This window comes from Pristis pectinata, chromosome 16 (assembly GCF_009764475.1).
Source record: "Pristis pectinata isolate sPriPec2 chromosome 16, sPriPec2.1.pri, whole genome shotgun sequence".
Taxonomy (NCBI): domain Eukaryota; kingdom Metazoa; phylum Chordata; class Chondrichthyes; order Rhinopristiformes; family Pristidae; genus Pristis; species Pristis pectinata.
In genome coordinates, this window is record NC_067420.1 from 46,144,827 (window position 1) to 46,169,164 (window position 24,338).

At 43.5% G+C, this 24,338-nt stretch overlaps 1 protein-coding gene across 2 annotated transcripts in view; it reads left to right on the forward strand.

Annotated features, from left to right (window-relative positions):
* fer1l4 (fer-1 like family member 4) overlaps positions 1-24,338 on the forward strand; it is a 207,748-nt gene that overhangs the window by 127,740 nt on the left and 55,670 nt on the right. For both annotated transcript variants that reach the window (XM_052031437.1, XM_052031438.1), the window contains exons 33-34: positions 2,192-2,295; positions 13,259-13,390. In XM_052031437.1, the coding sequence (XP_051887397.1) occupies positions 2,192-2,295; positions 13,259-13,390 (236 nt within the window). The remainder of the gene's footprint in view (positions 1-2,191; positions 2,296-13,258; positions 13,391-24,338) is intronic.

Consider the following 24,338-nt stretch of genomic DNA (forward strand, 5'->3'; position numbering starts at 1 on the left):
CTCCACATACTTCGTTTAGTATGGGGACCAGAACTTCCCACAATACTCCAAATGTGGCCTGACCAAAGTTTTATACAGCAGCAACATGACTTTTCAACTTTTATGTTCAATGCCCCAACCAACGAAGGTGAGTGTGCTGTATGTCTTTACCACCCTACCCACACATGTTGCCACTTTCAGGGAGCTGTGGACCTGCACCCCAAGATCCCTTTCTACATCAATGCTCCCAAGGGTCCTGCCATTTACTATATACTTTCCTCTTGCATTTGGCTTTCCAAAATGCAACGCCCACGACTTTTCCAGATTAAACTCCATTGGCCATTTCTGTGCCCATATTTATAGCTGATCTACATCCTGCTGTATCCTTTGATATCCTTCCTCGCTAGCAACAGCCCTATCAATTTTCTGCAAACTTACCTATCAGACCACCTACATTTTAGTCCAAATTATTAATATATATTACAAACAACAGAGGTCCCAGCACTGATCCTTGTGGAACACCACTGGTCACAGACCCCAGTCAGAAAAAATGGCCCTCTACCACTATCCTCTGTCTTCTGTGACTAAGCCATATCAGCTCCTTATTCCCATCCCACATGCTTTAATTGTGTGTGCCAATCTCTTATGTGGTACTTTTTCAAAAGCTTTCTGGAAGTCCAAATACACCATATCCACTGGTTCTCCTCATCTGTTCTGTGAGTTACATCCTGAAAAAATTCCAGTAGATTTGTCAAGCAGTTTCCCATTCACAAATCGCTATTGACTTCTCCAATCTTCTCACGTTTGTTGTCCTTTTATTTTTCATTTTTTTATCCCTAATTGATCCTCGTCTTTCCTTAATTATTCTTTTGCTGTTTGATTACTTATTGAATATACTTGGATTTTGTTCGATTTTAGAGTCATGGAGAGATACAGAAACTGGTACAGTCCTGATGCAGGGTCTTGACCCAAAATGTTGACAGTTCCTTTCCCCCCACAGATGCTGGTCGATGGACTGAGTTCCCACAGCAGTGTGTTTTTTGTTCCAGTATTTCATAGACCTAGAGTAACAGCTCAGAAAGATACGTTCAATCTCCACCATGGTGGCTATGGAATTTAAATTCCGTTAATTAAATAATCTGTAATTTTAAAAAAATGCTTAGTAATGATGACTAAGATACTACTGCTTTGCAATTAAAATCCATCTGGATCACTGGTGTCTCAGTGTAGGAAATCTGTCTTCCTTATCCAGTCAGGTCTATCTGTCTCTCCAGACCCACCGCCCACTGAAATATCCTACATGCCATGCAATTGTGAATTAACTGCCATGTTACTGGAGTGAGTGAAGCAGGTGGTTCACCACCACCACCACCTCAATGTAAATTGGGATTGGGCAATAAATGCTGGCCTTGCTACATCCCAAAACTGTACAAAATGTCGATTAGGCTGCACTTGGAGTATTGTGTACAGTTCTGGTCACCACACTACAGGAAGGATGTGGTAGAATTAGAGAGAGTGCAGAAGAGGTTCGACAGGATTTGCCTGGAATGGAGGGCTGTAGCTATAAGGAGCAATTGGATAGGATGGGATTGTTCTCTATGGAGTGTAGAAGGCTGAGGTTTGAACTTATAGAGATTTATAAAATTATGAGTAGCATTGATGGAGTAGATAGAGTCCTTTCTCAGGGTAAGGGAGTCTAAATCTAGAGGGCACAGGTTTAAGATGAGGGGAGAAATTTAAAAGAGGGGCAAGTTTATTACACAGAGGATGGTGGGTCCATGGAACAAGCTATTAGAGGAAGTAGTAGAGGCAGAAAAAGTTACAATGTTTAAAAAGACTTTGAAAAGAAAGTAGAGTGGTAAAGGCCTAATGCAAGCAAACGGGTTTAGCGCAGATAAGCATCATGGTGGGTGTGAATGATTTAGGCCGACAGAAACGGTGTTGATGACTTGCTTCCCGGTGGAAGATGTGGAATTATGTACTCACGCTCACATGGAATAGAAAATTAATTGTTAAACACGACTAGTCAGAAGTTGGTGGCTGAAATATTTAACAAAGATTTAAGTAGATTACCTGCTCTGAGTTCTGAAGAAAGGTGATTGACCTGAAACATGGTTCTCTCTCCATAAATCCAGCATTTTCTGTTTTCTTTTCGATTTGTAGTATCTGTGATACTTTGCTTGTGCCCTCATTCTTCATCTGATTTTTACAGTTGATCCATCGAACCCATCAGCAAGTGATGATGTGGAAAAGGAACTTAATGGATCCAAAGAACAAGCTGTCACACGAGGCAAGAAAAACATTGCAACATTTCAGGTAAACTGTCTTTGTTAGTTCATCACTCACCCTTATACTTTCTGTTCCATGGCTGTCGTTCTCCAGTTGCCAAGGTTTTGTACCAGGAATCTAACTTGAATTACTTTCTCCGAGGTAGGTTATAACAGATTAAAATGATCTGCTTTTGATTCTATGAATTTTCACTAACTGCAGTTAAACTCTGATAAACCACTATCCCATTGTCGAACATCCTGATGGTTTAGCATCTGGCTCAATGGGTACTATTTCCCACACTCCCTTTAAGTTCAGCGGGTCCTATTTCTCGTGCTTCCTTTAACCTCGCCATATAACATGACAAAAAAATTGAATTGCATGTATATTGGATATTAACAGGAGTACTGTACTATCCTCTTAGTTTGTTCTTTGACTTTTATGCCCTGGTCTTGGCCTTCAATCTTATCCTTTGAATAAACTCCCCCATTTGTATTTTTGTTCTTCTCTCAACTTTACCTCAGATGAGCTGTACACCAGGAATCATTCTAAAGCAACCAATAAGACTTCTTACAATAAAAGTACATCCAACCCGGCTGGATGGTTCTAGTGGATGACCAAGGGTGTGCTGATTCTAAGAGATGCCTTCTCAATTTCTGGAGCACATATACTTTCTGAAGTAGTTGCAGGGATTTAGTTACAACTTGGCCTATCTGCTTACTCATCCTGCAGCTGAGGTATGAAGAACTTCCTGTGGTCTTTGGGTATCTTTGTTCCTGCTCTTTACTGGTGAGGCTCTTAGGTAGGCACGTGAATATGCAGAGAATGGAGGGATATGAACACTTGTGTAAGCAGAAGGGATTAATTTAGTTAGGCGTTTAATTAGTTTGGCATAGCATCATGGGCCAAAGGGCCTGTTCCTGTACTGTTCTATGTTCTAAGGCTTGATGCACCCAAGTTCATCCAGAATTCCTGAGTGGATAATCTAACTTCCTGAGATAGCCACCAACTTACTAACCAGTCTTCACCCAATTTAGTTCAATGTACTCTTCATTAATAAATAGTTGAGGACATTATATTCTGTAAAGACAATGAAATCAAACAGCATCCAGGATGTAATATTAAAGTACCTCATTCTAGAAATAGCTGCATGTCTGGCCAGCTACAGTTACAACATTGGTACCTCAGAATCAGGTTTATTATCACTGACTTATATGTCATGAAATGTGTTGTTTTGCAGCAGCAGTACAGTGCAAAGACATAAAATTACTATAAATTACAAAATAAATAAATAGTGCAAATAAAGGAGTAATGAGGTGGTGTTCATGGGTTCATGGACCATTCAGAAATCTGATGGCGGAGGGGAACATGCTGATCCTGAATAGTTGAGTGTGGGTCTTCAGGCTCCTGTACCTCCTCCGCGATGGTAGTAATGAGAAGAGGGCAGTCCCCAATGGTGAACGTCTTTAGTGATAGATGCTGCCTTCTTGAAGAACCACCTCTTGAAGATTTCCTCAAAAGTGAGGAGGGTTGTGTCCATGATGAAACTGGCTGAGTCTACAACCCTCTGCAGCCTCTTGCGATAATGTGCGTTGGAGCCTCCATACCAGGCTGTGATGCAACCAGTCAGAATGCTCTCCACCGTACATCTATAGAAATTTGCAAGAGTCTTTGGTGATATACCAAATCTCCTCATACTCCTAACAAAGTAAAGCCACTGACGTGCTTTTTTCGTGATTGCATCAATGTGTTGAGCCCAGGACAGATCCTCTGAGACATTGACACCCAGGAACTTGAAGCTGCTCACCCTTTCCACTGCTGACCCCTCATTGAGGACAGGTGTGTTCTCCCGACTTCCCCTTCCTGAAGTCCACAATCAATCCCTTGGTCTTGCTGACGTTGAGTGCGAGGTCGTTGTTGCAACACCACTCAACCAGCCAATCTATCTCACTCCTGTACACCTCCTTGTCGCCATCTGAGATTCTACCAACAACAGTAGTGTCATTGGCGAATTTATAGATGACGTTTGAGCTGTGCTTAGCCACACAGTCATAAGCGTAGAGCGAGTAGAGCAGTGGGCAAAGCACACACCTTTGAGGTGCGCCTGTGTTGACTGTCAGCGAGGAGGAGATGTTGTTACCGATCTGCACTGACTGTGGTCTCTTGATAAGGAAATCGAGGATCCAGTTGCAGAGGGAGGTACAGAGGTGCAGATGGGGATGGTGGCGTTGAATGCCGAGCTGTAATCGATAAACAGCAGCCTGATGTATGTTTTGCTGTTGTCTAGGTGCTCCAAAGCAGAGTGCAGAGCCAGTGAGTTGGCATCCGCTGTAGACCTGTTGTGGCGCTAGGCAAATTGCAGTGGGTCCAGGTATCTACCTAACAATGTGGAAAAATATGCAGGTATGTTCTGCCTACTAAAAGCAGAACAATTCCAATCCTGTTAATTACTATGCAGTTAGTCAATTCTCAATAATCAGCAGACTGATGAAGGTCATTGACAGGTGGTGGAGGCAGGTACTCTCACAACATTGAAAAGAGCTAGTGGTTGAGTACTTGAATCACCAAGGTATAGAGGACTATGGAGAAAGTGCTGGTAAATGGGATTAGTATAGGTGGATACTTGATGTTCAGCATGGACATGTTGGGCTGAAGGGCCTGTTCTTGTGCTGTATGTTTCTATGGCTCCATCATTTCAATAATAATCTTAAACACTTTTACTAAATCTCCTTTCAACTTTATTTCCTATGTACTTACATCTGTCTGGTCTACAACATTCTCCAGGGCCCTGCCATTTAAGTTTTGCCCTGGTTTAACTTCCCAAAATGCAATACTTCACACTTGTCTGAATTAAATTCCATCTACTATTCCTTTTCCCACTTTCCCAGTTGATCCAGATCCTATTATAACCTTAGAAAACCTTCTCCACTGTCCACTAAACCAACAAATTTTGGTATCATCTGCAAACTTACTAAGTATGCCACTAACTACACCGATCCTTGTGGCACACCACTGGTCACAGGCCTCTAATCTGAAAAACAATCCTCCACTACCACCCTCTGACTCCTACCAAGCCAAGTTTGTATGCAATTGGCAAGTTCACCCTGGATCCCATGTGAACTAGCCTACCACATGGGACCTTGTCAGAGGCCTTGCTAAAATCCACGTAGACAATATGTATCACCCTGCCCTCATCAAAGCTCTTGGTCACTACTTCAAAAAACTCGGTCAAATTCATGAAACATGATTTCCCATGCACAGAGCCATGCTGACTATCCCTAATCAGTCCTTGCCTTTCCAAATGCAGATAGATCCTATCTCTCAGGCCCTAGGGATTCATCCACCTTTATGTACTTAAGACCACCGGCACTTCCTCTTCTGTAAAGCAGACATGTTTCTAAACATCACTATTCTCTTCCCTGAATTCTTTAGCTTCCATGACCTTCTCAATGTTGATCAGATGTTGGTCAAACATTGGTCAGACCACATTTGGAGTATTGTGAGCAGTTTTGGGCCCCATATCTAAGGAAGGATTTGCTGGCATTGGAGAGAGTCCAGAGAAGGTTTACAAGAATGACCCTGGGGATGAAAGGGTTAACGTATGAGGACTGTTTGATGGCTCTGGGCCTGTACTTGCTGGAGTATAGAAGGATGAGGGGGGATCTCATTGAAACCTGCCAAATATTGAAAGGCCTGGATAGAGTGGACGTGGAGAGGATGTTTCCAGTAATGGGAGAGTCTAGGACCAGAGGGCACAGCCTCAGAATAAAAGGACGTCCCTTTAGAACTGAGATGAGGAGGAGCCAGAGGGTGGTGAATCTGTGGAATTCATTGCCACAGATGGCTGTGGAGGCCAAGTTATTGGGTATATTTAAAGCGGGAGTTGATAGGTTCTTGATTAGTAAGGGCATCAAAGGGTACGGGGAGAAGGCAAGAGAATGGGGTTGAGAGGGAAAAATAAATCAGCCATGATCAAATGGCAGAGCAGACTCGATAGGCCAAACAGCCTATTTCTGCTCCTATGTCTTATGGTCAATGATAAATACAGATCAGAAGTATTCATTAAAGACCTCACCCATCACCCTTGGCTCCACACATATTGTGCTGGAGGAATTGGTATTGGTTTATTATTGTCACTTGTACCAAGGTACAGTGAAAAGCTTGTCTTACAAACCGATCATACAGGTCAATTCATTACACAGTGCAGTTACATTGAGTTAGTACAAAGTCCATTGATGTAGTACAGGTAAAAACAGTAGCAGTACAGAGTAAAGTGTCACAGCTGCAGAGAAAGTGCAGTGCAATAAGGTGCAAGGTCACAACAAGGTAGATCGTGAGGTCATAGTTCATCTCAATGTATAAGGGAACCATTCAATAGTTTTATCACAGTGGGATAGAAGCTGTCCTTAAGTCTGGCAGCACGTGCCCTTAGGCACCTGTATCTTCTACCTGATGGAAGAGGAGAGAAGAGAGAATGTCCCGGGTGGGTGGGGTCTTTGATTATGCTGGCTGCTACACCTAGACAACGAGAGGTAAAGACAGAGTCTAAGGAGGGGAGGCTGGTGTCCATGATGCGCTGGGCTCTGTCCACAACTCTCTGCAGCTTCTTGTGGTCCTGGGCAGAGCAGTTGCCATACCAAGCCATGATACATCCAGATAGGATGCCTTCTATGGTGTATTGGTAAAAGTTGGTGAGAGACAAAAGGGACAAACCAAATTTCTTTAGCCTCCTGAGGAAGTAGAGGCACTGGTGAGCTTTCTTGGCTGTGGCATCTATGTGATTTGACCAGGACAGGCTGTTGGTGATGTTCACACCCAGGAACTTGAAGCCGTCAACCCTCTCGACCTCAGCATCATTGATGTAGACAGGTGCATGTACACCGCCCCCTTTCCTGAAGTCAATGACCAGCTCTTTTGTTTTGTTGACATTGAGGGAAAGGTTGTTGTCATGACACCATTCCACTAAGCTCTCTATCTCCTTCCTGTACTCTGACTCATCGCTGTTTCGTGGAGGAAAGGAATTGTCGATGTTTCAGGTCGAAACCCTTGTGCAGGGTTTTGACCTGAATCATCATCAGTTCCTTTCCTCCCACAGATGCTGTTCAACCCGCTGAGTTCTTCCAGCAGATTGTTTATTGCACCAGATTCCAGCATCTGCAGTCTCTTGTGTCCCCTGATTATCTACCTTATCTATACCTCTTATAATTTTATAAACTTCTATCAGGTTGTCCACCAGCCTCCAACATTCCAGAGAAAACAATCCAAGTTTGTCCAGCCTCTCCTTCTAGCTATTAATCTTCAATCAAGGCAACATCCTGGTGAACTTCTTCTGTACATTCTCTAAAGCCTCCACATCCTTCCTATAGTGTTACAATGAGAAATGAATGCAGGACACCAAATGTGGCCTAACCAAGTTGGAACATGACTTGCTAACTTTTGTATTCAATGCCCCGACTAATGAAGGCATGCTTGTCATTGGCCTTCATTACCACCCTATCTACTTACGTTACCACTTTTGGTGAGCTGTGGACTTGGACCTCATGATCCCTCTGTACGTCAATGCCATTTACTGTGTACTTTCCTCTTGCATTTGACCTTCCAAAGTGCATTGCATCAAACTTGTCCAAATGAAACTCCATCTGCCATTTCTTTGCCCATCTGATCTATATCCTGTTGTATCCTTTGACAACCTTCCTCACTATCCACAGCTCCACCAATGTTTGTGTCGTCTACAAACGTACTAATCAGCACCTGCCTTTCTAAGTGAACATAAATCCTGTCTCTTTGAATTTTTTCCCAACTATTTCCTGACTACTGATACAAGACTGGCAGTGCCGGACAGGTTGATCTTCTGGATTATTGAATATTATTCCAATTAATACCCCAGCACACTTCAATTTTTTTTTGTGTGTTACGTGGTATTAGAATATATTTCCCAGTGAACCCGGTGAATTTCAAATGAGAATAGGAACTGGGGCCCCAGTAGTTTCAGGGGATGTGGGAACTGGGGCCCCAATAAGTTTCAGGGAATGTGGGAACTGAGGCACGATGAGTTTCAGGGGATGTGGGAACTGGGGCCCCAATAAGTTTCAGGGGATCTGGGAATTGGGGCCCCATGAGTTTCCATAGAACCATAGAACAGTACAGCACAATACAGGCCCTTCAGCCCACAATGTTGTGCCGAACTTTTAAACTTCGCCAAAGACTATCTAACCCCTTCTTCCCACATATCCCCCTACTTTAAATTCCTCCATATACTTATCAAACAACCTCTTGAATTTGACCAATGTGCCTGCTTCCACCACCGCCCCAGGCAGCGCATTCCATGCCCCAACCACTCTCTGGGTAAAAAACCTTCCTCTGATATCTCCTTTGAATTTCCCACCCATTACTTTAAAGCCATGCCCTCTTGTATTGACCATTGGTGCCCTGGGAAAGAGGCGCTGGCTGTCCACTCTATCTATTCCTCTTAATATTTTGTATACCTCTATCATGTCTCCCCTCATCCTCCTTCTCTCCAAAGAATAAAGCTCTAGCTCCCTTAGTCTCTCCTCATAATGCATACTCTTCAAACCAGGCAGCATCCTGGTAAATCTCCTCTGCACCCTTTCCAACGCTTCCACATCCTTCCTATAATGAGGCGACCAGAACTGGACACAGTACTCCAAGTGTGGTCTAACCAGAGTTTTGTAGAGCTGCATCATTACCTCGCGGCTCTTAATCTCAATCCCACGATTTATGAATGCAAACATCCCATAAGCTTTCTTAACTACCCTATCCACCTGTGAGGCAACTTTCAGTGATCTGTGGATATGAACCCCCCAGATCCCTCTGCTACTCCACACTACCCAGAATCCTGCCATTAACTTTGTATTCCACCTTGGAGTTTGTCCTTCCAAAGTGTGCCACCTCACACTTCTCCGGATTGAACGCCATCTGCCACCTCTCAGCCCAGCTCTGCATCCTATCAATATCCCTCTGCAATCTTTGGCTGTTCTCTACACGATCCACAACACCACTGACCTTTGTGTCATCTGCAAACTTGCCAACCCACCCTTCTACCCCCTCATCCAAGTCAATAATAAAAATCACGAAAAGTAGCGGTCCCAGAACCGATCCTTGTGGGACACTGCTAGTCACAGCCCTCCAATCTGAATGCACTCCCTCCGCCACAACCCTCTGCTTTCTACATGCAAGCCAATTTTGAATTTACACGGCCAAGCCTCCCTGGATCCCATGCCCTCTGACCTTCTGATGAAGCCTACCATGAGGAACCTTGTCAAATGCCTTACTAAATTCCATGTAGACCACATCAACTGCACTACCCTCATCAATCTGCCTGGTCACCTCCTCAAAGAACCCTATCAGGCTTGTGAGACATGATCCGCCCTTCACAAAGCCATGCTGGCTGTCCCAAATCAGACCATGATTCTCTAAATGCTCATAGATCCCATCTCTAAGAATCCTTTTCAACAGCTTGCCCACCACAGATGTAAGGCTCGTTGGTCTATAGTTCCCTGCACTATCCCTACTACCTTTTTTGAATAAGGGGACAACATTTGCCACCCTCCAATCCTCTGGTACCATTCCCGTGGACAACGAGTACTCAAAGATCCTAGCCAACGGTTCAGCAATCTCCTCCCTCACCTCGCAGAGCAGCCTGGGGAATATTCCATCAGGCCCTGGGGACTTATATGTCCCAATATTTTCTAACAGCTCCAACACATCCTCTCTCTTGATATCTACATGCTCTAGAACATTAACCTTACCAACACTGAAGACAAGTATTCATTGAGAACCTCACCTACTTCCACAGCTTCCAGGCACATCTTCCCACCTTTGTCTCTACTCGGTCCTACCTTTAGTGTCATCATCCTTCTGCTCTTTACACAAGTGAAAAAAGCCTTCAGATTTTCCTTAACCCTACTCGCCAAGGCCTTTTCATGTCCCCTTCTTGCTCTCCTCAGCCCCTCGTTAAGTTCCTTCCTTGCTACCCTATATTTCTCATGAGCCCTATCTGATCCTTGCTGCCTACATCTTATGTATGCTGCCTTCTTCCTCCTAACTAGTTGTTCCACCTCTGTTGTCACCCATGGTTCCTTCACCCTGCCATTCTTTCTCTGCCTCACCGGGACAAATTTATCCCTAACATTCTGCAAGAGATCCCTGAACAATGACCACATCTCCAGAGTACATTTCCCTTCAAAAATGTCATCCCAATTTACTCTCGCAAGTTCTAGCCTTATAGCCTCGTAATTTGCCCTTCCCCAATTAAATATCTTCCTGTCCTCTTTGTTCCTATCCTTGTCCATGATGATGGTAAAGGTTATGGAGTGGTGGTCACTGTCCCCCAAATGCTCACCCACTGAGATATCTGTCACCTGACCCGGTTCATTACCTAATACTAGATCTAACATGGCATTCCCTCTAGTCGGCCTGTCAACATACTGTGACAGGAATCAGTTCTGGACACACTTTACAAACTCTGCCCCATCTAAACCTTTGGCACTAAGCAGGTGCCAATCGATATTTGGGAAGTTGAAGTCTCCCATGATAACAACCCTGTTATCCTTGCACCTTTCCAAAACCTGCCTCCCAATCTGCTCCTCAGTATCTCTGCTGCTACCAGGGGGCCTATAGAATACTCCCGGTAGAGTAACTGCTCCTTTCTTGTTCCTAACTTCCACCCATACTGACTCTAGAGAGGATCCTGCTACATTATCCACTCCTTCTGCAGCTGTAATAGTATCCCTGACCAGTAACACCACCCCTTTTTCTCCCCTCCCCCCCATCCCTTTTAAAACACTGAAATCCAGGAATATTCAATATCCATTCCTGCCCTGGTGACAGACAAGTCTCTGCAAGAGCCACAATATCGTAGTCCTATGTACTTATCCAAGCTCTCAGTTTATCACCCTTATTCCTGATACTTATTGCATTTAAGTAAATGTTCTTTAGTCCATCCACCTTTCTACTTTTATACCCTGTACTCTGCTTCTCCTTCCCCAAAGGCTCTCTATATGTTCAATCTGACTTTACCCCATGCATTTCTTCCACTGACCTACCCCTCTGGTTCCCATCCCCCTTGCAAACTAGTTTAAATCCTCCCGAACCACACTAGCAAACCTACCTGCCAGGATATTGGTCCCCCTCGGGTTCAGGTGTAACCCGTCCACTCTGTACAGGTCCCACCTTCCACAGAAGAGATCAAATGAACGAAAAATCTAAAAGCTTACTCCCATGAGTTTCAGGGGAAGTGGAAACTGGGGTCCCATGAGTTTCAGGGGAGCACTGGAACAACAACCCTAGTGAGTTTCAGGGCAGGATGTGAAAAATCACCTGTGAGCTAAATGCCAAACCATTGAGATTTCCAATAGTCAGATAGAAGATTATCGGAATTTTCCTGTATTTGGATTTTTAGACCGTCTTGAATAAAGTCCACAATAAGAGTTATGCAAAATTAAAGCACTTGGGAATATATTGGCATGGATTGAATATCGGTTGACAGACAAAACAAATAACAGGAATAAATGGGTCTTTTCCTGGTGCCAGGCAGTGACTAGTGGGTGCAGCAGGGTTCAGTGTTTGGGCACCAGCTTTACACAATATATATTAATGCCTTGGATGAGGGAACCAAATACGATATTTCTAAATTTGCCGATGACACAAAGCTGGATGGGATTGAGAGTTGTGAGGAGGATGCGGTTTGGAAGAGTGGACAAATACATGGCAGGTGCTGTATAATGTCAGTAAATGTGAAGTCACTCTCTTTGGTAGGAAAAACAGTAAGGCAGAGTATTGCTTAAATGGTGAGAGATTGGGAAATGTTGATGTGTAAAGAGATGGGTGTTCTTCTGCACCAATATCTGGAAGCAAACTGCAGCTGCAGCAAGTAGTTAAGAAGACAAATGGTATGTTGGCTTTCATGCAAGAGACTTTGAATGCAAGGGCAGGGGTATTGTATTGCAATTACATTAGGCCTTGGTGAGATCATATCTGGGTATAGTGTGCAGTTTTGGTCTTATCTAGGAATGAATATTCTTGCCTTAGAGAGGATGCAACAAATGTTCACCGGACCCACTCCTGGGATAACAGTAACATTACATGAGGAAAGATTAGATTGACTAGGCCTATATTTGCTAGAGTTCAGAAGAACAGAAGATCTCATTGAAACACACATTTTGACAAGGCTTGAAAGGCTAGAGACACAAGAGACTACAGATGTTAGATTCTGGGGCAGCAAAGAATCTGCTGGAGGAACTCAGCAGGTTGAGCAGCATCTGATGGGGTGGTGGTGGTGGAGGGGGGGAGGAACTATCGACATTTTGGGTTGAAAACCTGCATCAGGACTGATGTTGCTTGACCCGCTGATTTCCTCCAACAGATTGTTGCTTGACAGGTTGGATGCAGGGAGGATATTACTCTGGGGAATCTAGGGCCAGGAGTCACATTCCCCAGTACGATAAAATGGATTCTTAATTTCACAATCTACCTCGTTATGACATTGCACCTTATTGTCTACCTGCACTGCCCTTTCTCTGTAACTGTAACACATTATTCTGCACTCTGTTATTGTTTTACCTTGTACTACCTCAATGCACTGTTGTAATGAATTGATCTGTATGAACGGTATGCAAGACAAGTTTTTCACTGTACCTCAGTACATGTGACAATAATAGACCAATTTACCAATTTAAATTTACCAATATCAGGTAAGGTATCTGAGGCAAAGCTGAAGAGAAATTTCTTCACTCAGAGAATGGTGAACCTGTAGAATTCTCCACTGCAGAAGACTGTTGAGATGAAGTTGCTGAATATATTGATGGATTTCTAGACACAAAAGATAAATGGGAGTACGGGGAAAACATGGGAATTTGGTATTAAAATAGAACATCTGCCATCATCCTCTATTTCAACACCAAGCACAAAAGGTCGATTGCCTTATTCCTGCTCTATTTTTCTATGTTTCCACGTGCCAACACTGTAAAGAAGTCTTTCCATATTGTTGCAGATTTACAACACAGAGCTGGAGAAGCAATTCAATTTTCAAGATTGGCTTTTTATCTTCCCTCTGTACCGGGGTAAAGCCAATGAAGATGAGTTCGAAGAAAATGCCGATGATCGAATTATGGGCAAATGCAAGGTCAGCTTAAACGCCTTTATGTAATCTCTTGCTTACAGTGTCCTTTATGAACTAATACAAAACACATGGAGTTTCCTTTTATTAGGATAAAGGTTAAGAGAATGTGAAAGAAAAGTTTTAGCAAGACTTCAGACAAGGATTCACATGCAAGCTTGGCAAAAAAGATAAAAGCCCTATGGAATCTGAAGGAGAGTTACAAATTGGCTCTCAGATTGGTTCAGTGGCAAAAAGCAAAGGTGCAAGATTGTTGGGTATCTTTGTGACTGGAAGGCTGTTACTTGAAGGAGTAGGACCATAGGAGCCAGTATCCAGACCTGTGCAGTTTGTAGAGAATATCAATGATTAACTTAAATACAGGGGATCTGATAAAGATGTTTACAGAAGATATTCGAAATATTGCTAACATGAAAGGGAAACCCTTAGATTGCAGGAATAAATTGATGATCTGTTTAATTGGGCAGTAATGTGACAAATGGAAGTTAGCCATAATGGATATGTGATTGCATGGTGACCAAGGTTTCTAATTAAGTATTCCGGGATATTTATGCTTTAGAAGAGACACATGAAATGAAAAAGGAGGATGGGTAGCCCCTTAATAAAGGTTGGGATAAAGGCTGTAGACAGAAAAGATCTTAGTTTGGAAATGCAAACAATCAGTTCATGTGGAGCTAATAAACAGCCAGGGCAGAAAACATTGGTGGGAGTTGTCTGTAGGCCTCCAAACCACAGTGGAAATGTAGGGCAGAGTATAAATAAGGACATCAGAAGTCTGTGTAGCAAGTGTAGTACAATAATCACTTTAATCTACATTGATTGGGAAAACTAAATTAGCAGTAAGATCAGAATCAGGTTTATTATCACTGACATATGTTATGAAATTTGTTGTTCTGCAGCAGCAGTACAGTGCAATACATAAAAATTACTATAAGTTACAAAAACAAGTAGTGCAAAAGAGGAATGATGAGGTAGTGTTCATGGACCGTTCAGAAATCTGATGGCAGAGGGGAAGAAGCTGTTCCTAAAATGTTGAGTGTGGGTCTTCAGACTCGTGTATCTCCTCCCTGATGGTAGTAACAAGAAGAGGGCATGTCCCTCTTCTGGTGAGGGTTTTAATGATGTATGGTGCCTTCTTGAGGCAGCGCCTCTTGAAGATGTCCTCAATGGTGGAGAGGGTTGTGCCCGTGATGGAGCTGGCTGAGTCTACAACCCCCTTCAACCTTTTTCAATCCTGTGCATTGGAGTCTCCATACTAGGCAGTGAAGCAACCAGTCAGAATGCTCTCCATCATACATCTGTAGAAATTTTCAAGAGGCTTTGGTGACATAAGATAAGATAAGATTTCTTTATTAGTCACATGTACATCGAAACACACAGTGAAATGCATCTTTTGCGTAGAATGTTCTGGCAGCAGCCCGCAAGTGTCGCCACGCTTCCGGCGCCAACATAGCATGCCCACAACTTCCTAACCCGTACGTCTTTGGAATGTGGGAGGAAATCGGAGCACCCAGAGGAAACCCACACAGACATGGGGAGAATGTACAAACTCCTTACAGACAGCAGCAGGAATTGAACCCTGGTCGCTGGCGCTGTAATAGCATTAGGCTAAACGCTACACTACCGTGCCTGCCATACCAAGTCTCCTCAAACTCCTGATGAAATAGAGCTGCTGACGTGCCTTCTTCATGATTGCATCAATGTGTTGGGCCCAAGGTAGATCCTCCGAGATGTTGACACCCAGGAACTTGAAGCTGCTCACCCTTTCCACTGCTGACCCCTCAATGAGGACTGGTGTGTGTTCTCCCGACTTCCCCTTCCTGAAGTCCATAATCAATTCCTTGGTCTTGCTGATGCTGAGTGTGAGCTTGTTGTTGCAACACCACTCAATCAGCCAATCTATCTCACTCTTTACACCTCCTCGTCGCCATCTGAGATTCCGCCAACAACAGTGGTGTTATCAGTGAATTTATAGATGGCGTTTGAAACCCAAATCATGAAGAACATAGAACATATAACAGTACAATACAGGAACAGTCCCTTCGGCCCACGATGTAGTTATGCTAATGTTAGCTAATCCCGTTTGCCAGGACATGGGCCATATCCCTCCTTTTTCTGTATATTCATGTACCTATCTAAGAGCCTCTTAAACATCTCTATCATATCTGCCTTCACCACCGCCCCTGGCAGCACATTCTAGGCACCCAGCACTCTCTGTGTAAAATAAACTGCCCCACACATCTCCATGTTGTATTACTCTATGTATGTAGCTGGTCAAGATAATCATAGAGTCATACAGCATGGAAACAAGACCTTGGGCCCAACTCATCCGTGCCGACCAAGGTATTCAGCTAAGCTAGTCCAATTTACCTACATTTGGCCCATATCCCTCTAAACCTTTCCTATCCATGTACTTATCCAAATGTCTTTTAAATGTTTTTTTATTGCACCTGCCTCAACCACTTCCTCTGGCAGCTCATTCCATACATCCACCAGCATCTGTGTGAAGAAGTTGCCTTCAGGTCCCTTTTTAAATCTTTCCCCTGTCACCTTAAATCTGTGACCTCTAGTTTTTGGTTCCTTTTCCCTGGGAAAAAGACTGTGTGCATTCACACAATCTGCTGGAGAAATTCAGCAGGTCAAGCAGCATCTGTGGGAGGAAAGAAATTGTTGATGTTTCAGGTCGAAACCCAGCATCAGGTCCTGCAGCAGGTTGTTTGTTGCTCCAGATTCCACCATCTGCAGTCTCTTGTGTCTCCTGAGTGCATTCAAGTCACCCCTCAGTTTCCTACATTCCAAGGCATAAAGTCCTAGCCTGCTCAACCTCTCCATGTAACTCAGCCCCTCGAGTCCTGGCTACACTCTCGTAAATCATCTTTGCACTCTTTCCAGCTTAACGACATCTTTCCAATACAGAGTGGCCTGACCAATGTCTTATACAACTGCAGGATAACGCCCCAACTCCTATACTCAGTGCCCTGACTGATGAAGGCCAGAGTTCCAAACGCCTTCTTCACCACCTTGTCTACCTGTGACGCCACTTTCAGCGAACCATGTACTTGTACTCCTAGGTCCTTCTGTTCCACAACACTCCCCAGAGCCGTACCATTTACCGTATAAGTCCTACCCTGGTCTGATTTCCCAAATTGCAATATCTCATACTTATCTGAATTGAAAGCCATTTGCCATTCCTCAGCCCACCTACCTACCTAATCAAGATTCCCCTGTAATTTTTGATGCCACCTATTTTAATATCATTCACAAACTTACTAACCATGCCTTGTACATTCTCATCCAAATCATTAATATAAATAACAAACAAGAAAGGTTCCAGCATCGATCCCTGTGGCACACCGCTAGTCACAGGCCTCCACTCTGAGAAACAACCTTCCACCATCACCCTCAGCTTCCCACCATCAAGCCAATTACGAATCCAGTTAGCCATTTCTCCCTGGATCCCATGCGATCTAACCTTGCAGACTAGCCTGCCATCCAGGACCTTGTCAAAAACCTTGCTAAAGTCCATGTAGACAATGTCAACTGCCTCGTATGCATTTGTTCTCTTGGTTACCCCTTCAAAGAACTCTAACAGATTTGTCAGACACGATGTCGCATGTATAAAGATGTGCTGAGTAACCTTGTCCATGCAAGTGCTGGTAGATCCTGTCCCTCAGAATCCCACCACTAATGTTAGGCTCACCTGACTTGTTCCCTGGCTTGTCTTTGCTGCCCTTCTTAAATAACAGCATAACTTTAGCCACCCTCCAGTCTTCCAGAACTTCACCTGTGGCTCAAGATGAAGCAAATATCTCTATGAGGGCCTCTGCAGTTTTCTCCCTAGCTACCCACAAGGTCTAAGAATACACTTGCTCAGGCCCGGGGATTTATCCATCTAGTGTACTTTAAGGCTGCAAATGCCTCCTCCTTGGTAACTCACATGTGGTTCAAGACATCACAACTCATTTGCCTCAATTCCTTAGCATCCATCATTTTCTCCCTAATAAAATCTGATGAGAACTGCTCATTAAAAATCTTGCCCATCTAATGTGGCTAGACGCATAAGGTGGCCATGCCATTCTTTTACTCTTTATACATCTGTAGAATCTCTTGAGATTTTCCTTAACCTTGCCTGCCAGATCCATCTCATGACCTCTCTTTGCCCTTCTGATTTCCCTCTTAAGGGTACTCCTGCACTTCTTGTACACAGCAATGTGCTTGTTCCTGATTGCTTAACTCACTGTATGCCTCCTTTTTTTCTGACCAGACCCTCAACATCTCTTGTCAACCATGCTTCCTTAAACTTGCCAGCCTTGCCCTTCACCCTAACAGAAACATGCTTCCCCTGGACTCTTGCCAGTCATCCCTCTACCTGCAAACAGTCTCACCCAATCTACCTCTGCAGGATCCCATCTAATGCCTCCAAAATTAACCCTGCCCCAGTTTAGGATGCTAACCTGTGGACCCATCTATCTATCTTCATTAGGGACATTTAAGAGACTCTTAGATAGACATGAATAATAGAGAAATGGGGAGCAGGATAAAATGTTGGCACAACATTGTGGGCCGAAGGGCCTATACTGTGCTGTAGTGTTCTATGTTCTATAATTATTTTAAAACAAATAGAATTATGGTCACTGGTCCCAAAGTACTCCTTAACTGACACTTCAGTCACTTGCCCTACCTCATTCCCTAAGAGGACATCTAGTATTGGGCCCTCAATATACTGATTAAGGAAATTTTCTTGGACACATTTAACAAATTCCACCCTGCCAAAGCCCTTTGCACTATGGGTGACCAATCAATATTAGAGAAGTTGAAATCTCCCACTAATACTCCTCTAATATTCTTACAGCTATCTGCATTCTCCCTACACATCTGCTCCTCTAAATCCCACTGACTACTGGGGGGTCTATAATACTGTCCCATAAAAGTGGTAATCCCCTTCTTCTAAGTTCTACCCATATGGCATCACTGGACAATTCTCCAAGAATACTCTCTCTAAACACTGTTGTTATGTCCTCCCTTAAAGTCAATTCCCTCTCCTCTCTTACCTGTACCTCTGTCATGCCTGTAGCATCTGCATCTTGGAACATTGAGCTGCCAGTCCTGATCTCTCAGCCATGTTTCTGTTATGGCTATAATATCCCAGTCCCCAGACCCATTCCACGCCCCATATTCATCCACCTTATCTGTTAAGCCTATTTCATTGAAATAAATGCAGTTTAAACCAGCAGTTTAAACCCTCTCTCTTTGCCATGCTCCTGGCTATCCTGTCTACTAAACTAGCTTTCGTTGACTGCAATGTTTGCCCCCTGGATTACTCCCAGTTACACATGCTAGTGAGGGAAGAAATAGAAATATAGGCCAGATGAATGCGTGGCTGAAGAGCTGGTGTAGGGGACAGAAATTCACGTTCTTGGATCATTGGGATCTCTTCTGGGGCAGTGGTGACCTGTATAAGAGGGATGGATTACACCTGAACTGGAGGGGGCTAATATCCTGGGAATGAGATTTGCTAGTGCTACTTGGGAGGAGTTAAACTAGGTTGGCAGCGTGGTGGGAACCTGAGCAGTAGGAGGCCGATGTCAGAGAAAAATACTGTAGTCAATGAGAGAAAGTGGTTGAGGCAGGTACAATAATGGCATTTAAAAGACAGTTGGATAACTACATAGATTGGAGGGATTTAGAGATATATGGGCCAAACACGGGCAAATGGTACTCGCTTGGTGGGCCCCATGGTGGGCAGGTTCATGTTGGGCCAAAGGGTATGTTTCCATGCTGTATTACTCTATGACTCTACCATATTGATCAATTAGTAAAATGGACAGAGCAAAGGCAGATGTCTAAGGAACCCTGAAGGTGGCAGCAGAGGTAGATAAACTGGTGAAGAAGGCTAGAACACTTGGAGTATTATATGCAGTTGTAGTTGCCCCATTACAGGAAGGATGTGGAGGCTTTGGAGAGAGTTCAAAATCGATCTACCAGGATGCTGTCTAGATTAGAGGATACTAGCTCTAAGGAGAGGTTGGACAAACATGGATTGTTTTCTCTGGAGCGTCGGAGGCTTAGGGGAGACCTGATGAAGTTTATAAAATTATGAGAGGCATAGTGGATAGAGTAGATCACCAGAATCTTTCTCCCAGGGTAGAAATATCGAATATTAATGGGCATAGCTTTAAGGTGAGAGGGGGAAAGTTTAAAGGGGATGTGCGGAGCATTTTTTATTACACAGAGAGTGATGGGTGCCTAGAACGTGCTACCAGGGGTGGTGGTAGAAGTAGGTACGATAGTGGCATTCAAGAGGCTTTTAGGTAGGCACATGAATATGCAGAGAATGGAGGGATATGGATCCTAGGCAGGCAGAAGAGATTTAGTTTAATTTGGCATCGTGTTCAGCGCAGACATTGTGTTCCTGTGTTATGTTCTATGAGTTAAATTCCCTTTGCTCTTTCCCCTTAGCCCTGCAAATATTTGTTTGCAAATATTTATCTAATTTTTGTTTGAAAGTCAAAGTTGAACCTTGAACCTGCATTTATCACTTCTAGGCTGTGCATTCCAAAGCATAACAATTATGCCGCAGAAATAGGTCTTTACTTACGTCTTGCCCCACCACTCCCAACACAATGCCTTTTACCCATTACTGTACATCTACGTCCACTGGTACTTCAACCCTCCTCTGATGGAGACAGTTTCTATTTCACAACAGTCACAGAATTACAGCAAAGTAGGGAAAAATTCAACCCATTGGGTCTATACTGGCAGTGTGCAAGGGCAACCTGGCTAATCCCACTTCCTGCCTTCTCCCCAAATTTTGTAGATTCTTTCCTTTCAAGTACTTACAGAACGTAGAATGTTACAGCACAGTGCAGGTCCTTCAGCCCCCGATGACGTGTGAGGATTTTAACCTGCTCTAAGATCTATCTAACCCTTCCCACCCACACAGCCCCCCATTTTTCTATCAGTCATGTGTCTATCTAAGAGTCTCTTAAGTGTCCCTAATGTATCTGCCTCCACCACCTCTAGCGGCAGTGCGTTCCACGCACCCACCACTCTCTGTGTAAACAAAACTTACCCCTGACATTCCCCCCATACCTTCCTTCAATCACCTTATAATTATGCCCCCTCGTGTTAATCATCTCACTTTTGAATGGTACAATTGAACGTGCTTCCATTTGTGTCCCTGACAGTGCATTCCATGAAAATGCTTTTGCTCGTTGGTTTTTTGTCAATTATCTTCATTCTGCATTTTCTGGTTCTTGATCCTTCTGGCAGTGGGAAGAGTTTTTCTCTTCATTTATTTTGTCTCACTGACACCTCTAGGCCTTCCCTCTCTTGCTCTCAACAATGAAGAAGGCGTGTGGGATTTTTGCCTTCATCCAGCCATGGCATGGAATATAAGAGCTGGGATGTCTTGTAGCAACTTTATAAAAAAAATTGGTTAGACCACACTTCTGGAAGAATGTGGTTGCACTGGAGAGAGTGCAGAGGTGATTCACCAGGATGCTGCCTGGACTGGAACTTCTCAGTTATAAAAAGAGATTGGATAGGCTGAGTTTATTTTCCCTGAAACAGAAGAAACTGAGTGGTGACCTGATAGAGGTATACAAAATTATGAGGGGGACAGATAATTTAGATACAAAGAACCCCTTGATGATGGTTATACAACAAGAGGGCACAGGTTTAAGGTGAGAAGTAGAAGATTTAGAGAGGATCTGAGCAGAAATGTTTTCACACAGAGAGTGGTTGGAGTCTGGACTGTGCTTCCTGAGGTCATGGTGGAGACAGAGACTCTCACAATATTTAAGAAGAGTCTAGACAAGCACTTGAATCACCAAAGCATAGAAGGGTATGGACCTAATGTTGGGAAACAGAATTAGTTTAGATGGGGGTAATGAATGGGTGTGGTGAGCTAAAGGGGCTGTTTCCGTGCTGTACGGCCCTATGACTCTATGATCTATGATCCAACCCCTGATAAACTCTACTATACACCCTCCTCCAGTTCACGAAACTCCACTATACACCGTCCTCCAGTTCAAGAAACAATTTTGCATTACAACTCTTCTACCTGAGACAATTTTCTGTACATTCTGCAATAGCCTCATTTATTTCATTGCCAACGGTCTTGATGATAATTCTATTCGGGGCACCTTGTAAATGCTTTTTGGAAATTCACATATACCATATCATCAGCATTTCTCTTATCAAACCCCTCTGTTACTTCTTCCAAAAAATATCTCTTTATCACAATACTTGGACACAATTTTCCTTTAACAGAACTGTGCTGGTTTCCTTTAATTACAAGTGACTGATATTTCTGTTCCTTATTATTACCATAGAACCATAGAACAGTACAGCACAATACAGGCCCTTCGGCCCACAATGTTGTGCCAACCTTTAAACCTTGCCTAAGACTATCTAACTCCTTCCTCCCACATATCCCCCTATTTTAAATTCCTCCATATGCTTATCTAACAATCTCTTGAATTTGACCAATGTACCTGCCTCCACCACAACCCCAGACAGCACATTCCATGCCCCAACCACTCCCTGAGTAAAAAACCTCCCTCTGATATCTCCCTTGAACTTCCCACCCATTAATTTAAAGCCATGCCCTCTTGTGTTGAGCATTGGCACCCTGGGAAAGAGGCGCTGGCTGTCTACTCTATCTATTCCTCTTAATATTTTGTATACCTCTATCATGTCTCCCCTCATCCTCCTTCTCTCCAAAGAGTAAAGTTCTAGCTCCTTTAGTCTTTCCTCATAATGCATACTCTCCAAACCAGGCAGCATCCTGGTATATCTCCTCTGCACCCTTTCCAATGCTTCCACATCCTTCCTATAATGAGGCGACCAGAACTGGACACAGTACTCCAAGTGTAAACTTGCCAACCCACCCTTCTACCCCCTCATCAAAGTCATTAATAAAAATCACGAAAAGCAGATGTCCCAGAACCGATCCGACACTGCTAGTCACAGCCCTCCAATCTGAATGCACTCCCACCTTTGTCTCTAATCAGTCCAACCTTTACTCTCGTCATCCTTCTGCTCCTTACACAAGTGAAAAAAGCCTTGGGATTTTCCTTAACCCTACTCGCCAAGGCCTTTTCATGTCCCCTTCCTGCTCTCCTCAGCCCCTTGTTAAATTCCTTCCTTGCTACCCTATATTTCTCATGAGCCCTATCTGATCCTTGCTGCCTACATCTTATGTATGCTGCCTGCTTCCTCCTAATTAGTTGTTCCACCTCTGTTGTCACCCACGGTTCCTTCACCCTGCCATTCTTTCTTTGCCTCACTGGGACAAATTTATCCCTAACATTCTGCAAGAGATCTGTCACGAACCAGCAACAAAAGAAACACACTGAGCATGATTTAGTGTTAAAAACTATTTTATTAATTACTACTTATGATACTACGTAAAATAAAAGTAAAAATGTTAGTATGTTAGAATTCAAAAATGTTAAACCTCGAACGTTAACCCCAAAACTGAACTCGCCCTGTGTGTGTGTGTGACAAAGTCCCAAACTCCAAGTTCCGGAATGGTTCTTAAAGTTCAGTTCTGCAAGCCATAAGGTGAAACATGAGCAAGGGCTTCTTCAACAAGCACTGTTGTCAGAAGATAAGATGTAGATGTAGAAAAACATAGAGAGAGTACATACGAAATCCAAATGTTCCACGATGGAACCCAAACGACACTTCAGTGTTTACTCGGTAGTGACTTCCTCACCCCGAAAGCATCCGAACCGTGGTCGTCCACACACAAATACCTCTTTCCTTCTACAGGTCAGCAACAAAGTGAACTCCACCGGATTACTTCCAACTTCCATACATGGATTTCTATGGCAAACACAGTTATTGTTTCTCATCCATCGATAGAGAAAACAAGCAGGCTGGTGTCTCTCTCCCTTCTCTCTCTCTCTCCTTCTTCTTCTTCTTCTGACTTCTTCAACAACGTCATTACGTCCTTTAGCTTCTATTGACGTAAGCACGCCCCACACACATACACACACACTCTCTATCTTAAAGGGACTTTCACTGAGTCCGTAACAGATCCCTGAACAATGACCACATCTCCAGAGCACATTTCCCTTCAAAAATGTCATCCCAATTTACTCTCGCAAGTTCTAGCCTTATCGCCTCATACTTTGCCCTTCCCCAATTAAATACCTTCCTGTCCTCTTTGCTCCTATCCTTGTCCATGACAATGCTAAAGGTTAGGGAGCGGTGGTCACTGTCCCCCAAATGCTTACCCACTGAGAGTCTGAAAATTCTGTTCCTAGAATTTTCCTCAGAATCACAATTAAACTGACTGCTGTGTAGTTATACACACAAAATGCTGGAGGAACTCAGCAGGTCAGACAACATCTCTGGAGGGAAATAAGCAATCGATGTTTCTGGTCAAGACCCTTCATCAGCGTGTAGTTACTTGGTTTACTCCTACTTGCCTTTTTAAACAAGGGTAACATTTGTAGTTTTCCAGTCCTTAAGAACCACCCTGAATCTAAAGGATTGAATGTCCATGGACCTCTGCAGTTGATAATTCCAAAGGTTCTCAAGCCTCTGAGTGAAGAAATTCCCCCTCATCTCCATTTTAAATGGTGTATCCATTATTCTGTTAACAGATAGAAGAATGAGAAGTGATCTATTGAAATACAAAATTCTCCAGGGCGTTGCAGGGTAGATGTGGAGCTGGTGTTTCTCCTGGCTTGGATGTGTAGAACCAGGGGAGAAGAAAGCTAAAAATAATCAACAGATTTCTAAAATAGCCTTTAAAGAAAGCTAGCGGGATTTGGGATGGAATTGTCAAAATTTAAGATATTAAAGCTGAAAAATCAGCCTCCAGTTATTATATGGCCCATTACATACATGTAGTAGTGATGGGACTTATTATGGCTGGAGATTTGAGACTAGTAGTGTTCCTCAGGGATCCATACTGGGACCTCTGCTATTTGTGATA